At 32.3% G+C, this 10458-nt stretch overlaps 1 protein-coding gene across 1 annotated transcript; it reads right to left on the minus strand.

The window, feature by feature from the left end:
• Window positions 1-1741: 1741 nt before the first annotated feature.
• Window positions 1742-6514, minus strand: LOC123219713 (disease resistance-like protein DSC1). The gene is made up of 5 exons (XM_044641701.1): window positions 6021-6514; window positions 5339-5852; window positions 4796-5173; window positions 4004-4294; window positions 1742-3706 (listed from the first exon to the last, which is right to left on the minus strand). Exons 1-5 carry the CDS (start codon window positions 6512-6514, stop codon window positions 1742-1744), a joined length of 3642 nt encoding a protein of 1213 aa, XP_044497636.1.
• Window positions 6515-10458: the final 3944 nt, after the last annotated feature.

Below are 10458 nucleotides of genomic sequence, written 5' to 3' on the forward strand. Positions count from 1 at the left end.
TTTATCATACACATATATTGTATTTAAAGTCATATATACTAAATTTTGAATATTTAATTAAATATCTAAATGATGTATTATGTGATTACATTTTATTTTTTTAAATTCAAAATCATTTAATCATATTATTTGAGTAAACATAATTTTATTTAAAAAAATCCAAGTTTTTTTGTGCCTGCAGGGTTGTGTTAGAGTGTTAATTTTAGAACTATGTTTGGATCGGTTGACACAAATTAGTGTATGGATAAACGAGTTTGAATACCTTGTTAAAAATGTAAAAACAATTCTTAAGTTTTAGGAATAAGAATTAAAACTAGAACCTATATAAATGAAACCTATCTGATTAGTTATGGTTTCAGGTACCCAATACTATTTACCTGTTTTCTTTTCTTTCTTTCTCATTTTCATCCTCATCTCTGTCTCCTTCCTTTACTTCTATTCTATAACCATCTTCACCCCCTTGCTATTTCCAACACCAGCACAACATTCCTTTAAATTCTGCTCCTTACTCTCTATGTCTTCGACACAAACATTAAAAAACAAATAAAAATAAACAACCACATAAAAAAAGAAAAATAATCTTTATTTCACGATGACAAACAATGAAAAAATAAAAACAGTTAACATATTCAGTCTACCCGGAAAATAAAGGATCAAGATCAACTCAGACGCATGGAAAAACCAGGCTGCTAAAAAACTTCAATTGAAAAAATTTTAGCAACCTCAACACATACCAAAACCATCTTCAAGCTATCAAATTTCAGCGTTTGGATCAAACATTCTATTGTATACTTAGATTAAACACCAGTCATACACAACGTACAAAAAATTAATACTATATATATATATTTGATCAAACGGATACACCAATGGGGCTTGAATAAGTTGTTTATGTAACCTGACCGAGTATTCTTAGCATAATGTTAGATGAGCAATATTATATCTATACACATTTGAATAGACAATTACACACGTAGATGATATAACATCATATGATTAAGTATTATTTTATTTTTAATTCAAAGTTACCTAAGCATATGATGACATACCATCTATATAGCTAATCATGTACCCAAACCTAATAACATCATGTACATCATCTGTGTACCCAATTATGAACTCAAAATCAAAAATATGTATACATAGTATTGCTCTATCAAATGGGGCTCTTGGGTCAATTTCGATTACAAAAGTGATTAAATCGAAAATGGTTTTACTCTTCCTCCTTTATTTGACCCATTTAATTTTTATTATTCCTTCATTGGCTTCCCTATATCTTACTTTTAATCAACTTTGATCCCCTAAATTTTATTTTTGAGTCTGCCATTTGTAGAATATTATATTTCCATCTAACAAGTAAATATTTAAAATACAACAAAAGGTTTCAGAGGAAATTTAGAAGTAGAGTTTGTGTAAGAATTAAAAACCCAAAGTTGAAGCCACTTTAGAACAAATACAAAGTTAAACTGAGGCTCTAATTGAGTTTAAATCTCAGCTCATCAATCTCAAACCAATTCAGAGTTGGATTTTATTCAAGTTCGGACCGAACCAAATCCAACCCTTTTTATTTCTTATAGTATATAAATAAGACAACAAAGGTAAATCCCGACTTTTTGTCACAAACTTTATTCCAATAATCTTTCAAATCATAAGGATGAAAATGCGAACAAAACTCCTCGAACCCTGAATAAAAATGTTACCTTGATCTGGATTCACCTTAGAAGGAATCCAAAAGCTTCGATCACTTGGACTGTGGCTCGTCTTCTTTATCTTCTTCATCGGAGAGCAAGCACAAGCTGGATTCATTCACTGATTCCTCCTGGCTCAACAATAAACGGACGCCACACTTCTTCACCACGCAATCATCCAAAGGGCTCCGATGATAATCCGTAACACGAAACTTGATAATGGCCTCAGAGAATTCGTCCCATTCTGATTTATCATCCACCTGAACATCATATCCGAGGAACACATGATCAAACTCCACATTGGACGGCGCATACTCTTTCGTCCAGGCTAAAAAGCTGCCGCATCCCATTTTCTTCAAGCCATCTTTGCTTTTCAGAAGCATCTCGCACTCAACAACCAACGTACCAGCTTTATAGTCCTGGAATGATAACACTGTGCAGAAGGTGAAGCCAATGAAATTATGACTCAACGAGCCTTCTGGGAGCTCTAGAAATGACGCAGTACTTTGAACGTTAAACCAGTCTGGAATTTCGCTTCCTCGGAAACACATGTAACTGGTAGGCCTCTTGCGGGTGTAAGAGGTTTTCTCATACATATTTGACAGAGCGTAATCCAGAATGTTTGTGAGCATTCTCCAGTCGAGATTGAAGCAATTTACGAAGCTGAGATTTCCGTTGAAATAGCCTTGGCTTGGAATCGGCAAGTCGGATAATGCTTGGAGAGATTTGCAGCTATCTGCTACCAAAAGTTGTATGTTACCAGGAAGGTTTGGCAAGGGTTGAAGCATGTTGCAGTGGCTCAAGTTAAGCGACGACAGCTTTGAAAGGTTGATGATTGTTGTTGGAATGCTGTTAAAATTGTTTCCAGAAAGATTTAAATCCTTCAGGGAGGATAAATCGCCAAGACTGTTGGGTAATTCTGTCATATTGCACTCATTCAGGTTTAGTTTCTTCAAAAACGACAAACCTGATAACACACGAGGAAGAGAACGCACCAGATCTTGCCCTTTACATCTCTCGAAAGATAATTCACGAATGTTGCTCAAACTTTCCATGGACGATGGTAATTCTGTTGCAGCAATTCCATCAGCTTCAAACACCTCCAAACTTTGCAGATTCCCAATGTCCTCAGGCAGTCTGTCGAGTTTCCAACACCCAGAGATATAGAGATGCCTGAGAGATTTCAGGTTACAGAATTCGCCCGGAAGATTCTCAAGATTTGAACAATTTTTCAAACTCAAAGTGACCAGACTGGATTGACACTCGATTAGGGAGGGCAATTCTTTAATTGCAGTTTCATCTAAATATAATTGCTCCATCTTACATGAGATCTTTGGAATTGTCTTGATGTTTGAGCAACCGGAGAGAGACAGATACTTGAGAGATTTCAGCTTAAGGATGCCATCTGGAAGACTCTCAATCCTTGAACAGTTCTTGAGGCTCAATGTATGTAGATTAGATAGAGACTCAATTGACAAGGGCAATTCTCGTATTGCAATTCTATCAATATATATCTCCTCTATCTTATGTGGGATCTCTGGAATGGCCTCAAGATTTGTGCAAGAAGATAGAGAAAGATGTTTGAGGGATTCAAACTTATGAAAATTTGTTGGGAGGCTCTCCAGCCTTGAACAGTTTTGAAGAGTGAATTGAACTAATCTAGAAGGACCTTCAACCGTAGAGGAAAATTTCTTTATTGCAGTTCCATCCAGACATAGTTGCTCTATGTTACATGAGATCCTTGGGGCTATTCTGAGATTTGAGCAACCTGAAAGATTAACAAATCTTAGAGAATTTGATTGAAGAATACCCGGTGGAAGACTCTGGAGGCTTTTGCAATTTCTTAGATTCAGAGTAACAAGGTTATTGAGCCTCCTACTAGAGGGGAAAATGATCTCAATCAAACTTGTACAGCCTTCCAGAATCAAACTTTCAAGATTTGAAGCCTGTGAGAGTTCAGCAATCTTACGCAGATGCTTTGAGTAACTCAGGTCAATGTACTTTAAATTTATTAGAGGCTGCAGCCAAAAAACGAAAAGAAAAAATCCAATTAGAAAATCTGATGCATGCAAACATCTTTGGTCCAATAGCCCATATATTGTCTACATTGAATACATAGTCTAACATAGTTTTGCTTTTGAGTTTTTTAACTCATAACACTTAAGTTTATGAACTTACAGGTTATTAAACTAATTTTATTTTAATATCTTTAAGCAATGTAAAATACATATACAATCCTAACATATCTATCATATTTTTTCAATATAAGATTTTTCTAGGAGTGTCAGATAGATTGTTATATAAGATACATATACTTGGACCCTACTCCAAAGTTCTTTAAGATTAGAATAGCGCATCTCAAGAGCAACGAGGTTCTTCGGATTAAAATTACGTGGTAAAGATTTCCACCGATAATTATGCCAACAAATGTATCTTAGCTCAAGGAAATCGAATTCCAATTCTTGAAATTCATGCACCTTGTCATTAACAGCTACATAGACCTTCAAGAATTTCAAGCTATGCAGATTTGAGAAAGTGAGAGGATTTAAGTGTATTTCTCCTATTTGAAACATGTCCATGCATATGCCTCGAACAATTTCAGTTCCCTGACAATCAAAATGAAGCCTTATAAGTTAGCATTCATATGTTCAAAAAATTTACTGACGTAAACTAACATTAGTTATGATTTGTGTTTAATAAAAAGAGGTAATTGAAAACTCCAATAATAATTTATAGATAAGTTTAAGTGAATAATAAAAACAAATGTAATACACTTAAAGTGTGAGCCTTAAAGTTTATTAGACATTTGATGAAACTCCAATAACCTTACTTTATATTAACTAGATCCCTACCAAAACCCATAAAACAATTTTATCCATTAAAAACAATCATTCAGGAGATTTTAGGAGAGGAAAACCTATCAGTTCAATACATACAAATTCAAAACGCATAACCTTTTAGGTATTTATATAACTCTAAAGTTTTAATTCAGTATTTTATATATTATGTATAGATCTTGCAGAATTAGGATTGAATGCTTTTATTAAACCTCATTTAATGCATGAAGGAAAACCAAACTGACAAAAGGCTATGTCTTTGCCTCTCACCGTATTTTTTGTCAAGACGTCATAAAGATCCTTATGATGACACAATCGACTTCGTTTGCCAATATCCTTTTCTTCCCGAACAATTTTCCTTCCCATTTTTTGAAGCAAATCATGCATAGTTATCGTATTGTCTGATGAAATAGTTATGAGAGACTTATCAATAAGAACACTTATTTCATACTCTACCTTCAAGTCACTTGCCTTCAAGACTTTCATCACCATATCTTTGTCCGTCCACTTGAAAAAACATGCAATATCTAAAAATATATCTTGCTCCTCTTCATCCAATCCATCAAAGCTTACTTTTAACAAATCGTAAACCTTCGGAGGAGGAGTTTCTTCTAGTTTACTTATTGCGCTTTCCCAATCGGTTATGCTCTTGTTAAATAGAGATAAACCCAACATTTTGAGAGATAAAGGAAGACCTTGAGAATAATTTACGACCCTATTTGAGAGCTTGAAGTAATCTTCTGGGATGAGATTTTGTTTGAAAGCATACTAGCTGAAAAGATGTAGATCTTCTGGATAAGACAATTTCTTAACTTCATAGATCTTATCTACGTTGCAATTCTCAAGCACTTGTTTATCTCTTGTTGTTATAATTACCCGGCTTCCTGAACCCAAACTTTCATAATCTTCAATCAAATCTTCTATCTGCTGAAAATCTGTGACATCATCCAAAACAATCAAAGTCTTCATTGCACCAAGCCTTCCCATGTTGGGATTTTGATCTCCTAGTATAGAAGAAAAACGTTTTTCTCGCAAGTGAACGAGCCCATTTGGATTTCTTGATTCTTCTCTAACATTTTCAGTGAAGTAGGATCCTTCAAATTCATTTGAGATTTTGTTGAATATAGCACGAGCAATAGTTGTTTTGCCTATTCCGCCAATGCCCCAGATTCCCAAACTGCAAACATCTTTGTTCAATAACAACTTAATCAATTCTTCCATGGCTGATTCTACTCCAACCAAGTTCTTGTTAGTACTGGGAGAAATAATATTCCTCAAACTCCTCAATATATTATCCACAATCTTCTTCACAATTTCAGCTTCAGGCCTGGAAAACGATAAAAATTTATGTAAACTGAATTCCAATTTCAAGTTTAATACGAAAAATATAACATTCTTGACCCACCGTCAAAATAGTCTTACAAGTGGTTTTACTTTTTAGTTTTCCAACCCGAAACACCTGGTGCCAAGAAATTATGGGACAGTAGGAACTTACATATTGTCATTCAAAGAACAGCCAGATATATTGGCTGCTTGACTCAGAGCAGTCTTCCATCTCTGCACCATCTCCGGTTGTTCCTTAAATCGTTCTTTTAGCTTAGCAAATCCATCTCCGAAACTCCCGGTTTGATTCCTTACCTCGGACGGATAAACATGATAGAAAACGGGTATCACGATCTGTCCATGAATGTTTTTGCATTCAATGATCTTCACAAGTTCTTCAAGACACCATCGCGAAGACGCATAGTCTTTTGAGAAAATGGTAATCGCAATCTTCGATCCTTCGATCTCATTCAGAAGAGAGGGTGAGATTTCATCTCCTAGCTTGAGTTTATCATCAATGAAAGTTATAATCTTTTTCTGTCTCAGAGCTTCGTGGAGATGACTGGTGAAACCGTGGCGAGTGTCGTCGCCTCTGAAATTGAGGAAAACACCGTGCTTTGCTTGAAGATTTGTCGAAGAAACAGATGAAGAAGAAGACGTAGCCATTAATTCTGACTAATGATTGAGCTCCAAAAAAAAATCAAGAAGCAGCAGTCATTAATCATTTCAAGTTCTCGAAAATAAAACAAAAAAGGCCAAAAAAAAAAAAAACCATATTCGGGAAATAGAAGTTTTACCAGAATATTGCAGCCAGGTGTAGTTTTAAATGCATGATTACTTCAAAGAAAAATATGAAATCAGATTTTCAAAGAATTTTGAAGGTGAAAAAGTGAAGAAGGAAAGTTTTCTTCAATTCAAACCCTATGCTGGAAGTAGTTTAACAAAAAAGACCATCCTGGAACTTCCTCTATGACAGGTGACAGCATTCGGTTTTCTTAGTTTTCCACGATTTTTGGAACATGTACTGTCTCGTTCTTTTTGTCTTTACTAATTAATGCCGTGTGAATTTTACCTGGAAAAATATTTTGCCTGCGTAACGAGTCCCATTGAACCATTTTTTATTGTAAGTACTTAGTTTTTTTCACGTACTGTCGTGGTTTTTTAGAAAAAGTTACAGAGAATATTCTTTTCATTCTCAGCTTGTCACTTGTGCCGTTTTAAATGGCCGGAAGTCATCACCAATCGACCAAAGAAAGGAAGTAAATATCAATGTTTTGCATTGTCAAGTGTGCCGTCTGGTTTAGCACGATATAAAATTTTTTTCAAATTAAATTAATAAAATAGTTTGAAAATTTTTTAAATCAAATTACTTTATATTTTTAATTAAATTAAATTAAACTAAAAAAATATGATTTGATTTAGTTTATATTACGGTTTGAATTATAGTTATCAATATTCTATGATATACTATATGTATCTTACGATACGATATGATATAAATAAAAAATCATATATATCATAAGATATATTAAATTAATATAATATAATAAATGAATCATATACTATGATACATATTATTATACAAATTGATATATTTTTTTTAAAGAAAATGATGATACAGTATGGACGTTTATGAAATATTTTCAAATACTAAAAGTGTGTATGATATTATCTAAAATGATGATATGTCAATAATAATTTTTTATTTTTTTATTTTTTTTAAAACGCATAATGCGATATGATCCATAATACATAATTTAAAAAATTAAGTTTTTAATATACGATTCGACTACTATAGGTTAAACATTTTAAAATCACTGAAACCGCAATTGAAACTAAAAAACTGTTTAAAAAACTTTCAACCCAAATAAAACCGAATTGTAATATTTAAGCTATTCAATTCGATTTTATAGTTTAAACTGAATTATACATATCTCTAATTTCCACTAAGGAGTTGTTGAAGGGGTAAAGGAGGGAGTCTTATACATGAGAGTTGATGGGCTCAACTTTTTTTTTTCAATTTTGTATAATTTATCATTAAATATATAATCTAAGTCACTTTAATACTAAAATGAACTTAATTTGGTGGTATACATACTTAAAATTAGAGATGGCAGTAGGTCAAACTAATTTCAATACAGATCATTATTCCTATGGTAATACCGAGTCGACCTCCAAAAACATTAAAGCATGTGACACATCTTGCACTGAAGTGGGTCGTGTTGCGCTGGGCCCTTAACAAAGTAGTTCGTGGGATTTTGGCGGGTTCACTGATAATTATATTTTTTTAATTTTTTTCAAGTTTTTATCTTTTTTTGTTATATCTTTTAAATTTTTTATACTAATCTTTTGATTTTTCCTAAAAGATTAATGATAAATAATTAATAAGTTTATATTTTTAACATTAATCTTTCAGTTTTTTCATAACATTAATAATAATTTATTATTAATTTTTAATTCTTCATAATATTAATAAATGCTTTTGAAATCCCTTGTTAATTCTTTGGATTTCCCAAGGCCACCAAAGAAAGGAAGTAAATATCAATGTTTTGCATTGTCCAATGCGCCGTCTGGTACAAGACGTGATAAGATTTTTTAGAATTAAACTAATAAAATAATTTTAAAAATTTTCAAATCAAATTATTTTAGGTTTAAAATTAAACTAAATTAAATTAAAAAAATATAGTTTGCATTTCTTACGATACGATACAATATAAATAAAAAATCATATATATCATAAGATATATTAAATTAATACGATACAATAAATGAATCTTACGTTATGATACATATTACGATACAGATTGATATGTAATTTTTAGAGAAAATAATGATACAATATGGGTGTTTATGAAATATTTTCTAATATTAAAGGTGTTTATGATATTATCCAAAATGATAATATGTCAATTATAATTTTTTATTATTTTGTTAATATTTTATTATTTCATTTTTTAAAAGGAGCATCATATGATATAATACATTATACATAAGTTGAAAAATTAAGTTTTTAATATACCATTCGAGTACAATGGTTTAAACCTTTTAAAATCATATATATATATATATATATATATATATATATATATATATAATCTAAATCACTTTAATACTAGAATGAACTTAATTTGGTGGCATATACTTAAAGTTAGAGGCGACAGTGCATCAAACTAGTTTCAATGCAAATCATTATGTCTGTGATAATACCAAGTCGACCCGTAAAAACACTAAAGCATGCGGCACATCTTGCACTAAAATGGGTCATGTCATGTTAGGCCCTTAACAAGGCAGTCCATAGGATTTGGCAGGTCTGTCGTTAATTATATTTTTTTTATTTTTTTCACTTTTTTTAATCTTTTTTTTGTTATGTCTTTTAGATTTCTTATACTAATCTTTTGATTTTTCCTATAAAATTTATAAGTTTATATTTTTAACATTAATCTTTTAGTCTTTTTCATAACATTAATAATAATTTATTATTACTTTTGGATTCCTCATGTTAATCCTTTGGATTTCCCAAGTAATAATAAATAATTAATAAATTTTTTAAAAAATTGTGAACAATGTCATGCGGCATTGTGCCCAGAACAATTATTTATTTAGTATTTTGCCTAAAAGAGTTTGAATACAAAAAATTTAGATAGAAATGCCTCTACAAAGGTTGATACAAATAATAAGCACAATAGTCTCTCAAGTGTATGAGTTTAGGCTTAATAAAAGATTGAAAGTGAAGGAGAAAAATGAAGAAGAATAGCAACTTTTTTTCACAATATATTTCTCTAACCCTTCTTCAATTGAAATGCTCTCAATTTATAGAGTTTGAGTGGCTATGTTTTGTAATGTTTCTATTGAGTTAAGTTACCTTAGAAAAAATAGTCATTTCTCTGTTGAAAGCGAATCTTTCTCTTAAAAATCCACAAGCACAGTTGGCATGTTTAAATAGCATAGTTAGCATCTAATTTTTACGACTAAGTCAACCTCATTTAGAGTTCCTAATGGATGGCTTTAAATGCACTGAGCACGAGGCGGCACTTCCTTGGCATTAGCAACTTGCTTCTTTTCTTTGTTTTTGTAAGAATTTCATAAGCTTAAACAACTTGCATGTCATCTTGTGCACAGTTGAAGTACGAGCTTGATTTTACAAATAGCATAGTTGGCATAATTGAAGCAAAGCTGGACAAGACTTTGATGAAGTCTTCATTTTCATGGTTGGACATGTTCTTTGCATGGTTGGAATTATTAAGTGCATGGTTGGAATTCATAAGAATCATGGTTGGACCTTGTTTGGCACAACTGGAAAGCATGAAGTGGAGTGGCATGGCTGGACCTTACTTGGCATGGCTAGACAAGTCTCTTGGCATGATAAAGCAGAACTGGGAAGATGTTGCATGCTTGGCATGAGAAGAGGCATTGCTGGCGTGATCTTGCACAGCTGGGCATAAAAAAGTTAAGTGTATAGCTAGACATATGTTGTATGGTTGGCATCAAGTGGTGCATGGTTGGCAAGGAAACATTTTCTTTAAATTTCAGCAACATTTGCAAAAGGCTACATAAGTGAGGCATGATTGATGCATGGTTTGATGTCCACTTACATTTTCCTTATGAGTTAG

The sequence above is a fragment of the Mangifera indica genome, chromosome 6, assembly GCF_011075055.1.
Source record: "Mangifera indica cultivar Alphonso chromosome 6, CATAS_Mindica_2.1, whole genome shotgun sequence".
Taxonomy (NCBI): domain Eukaryota; kingdom Viridiplantae; phylum Streptophyta; class Magnoliopsida; order Sapindales; family Anacardiaceae; genus Mangifera; species Mangifera indica.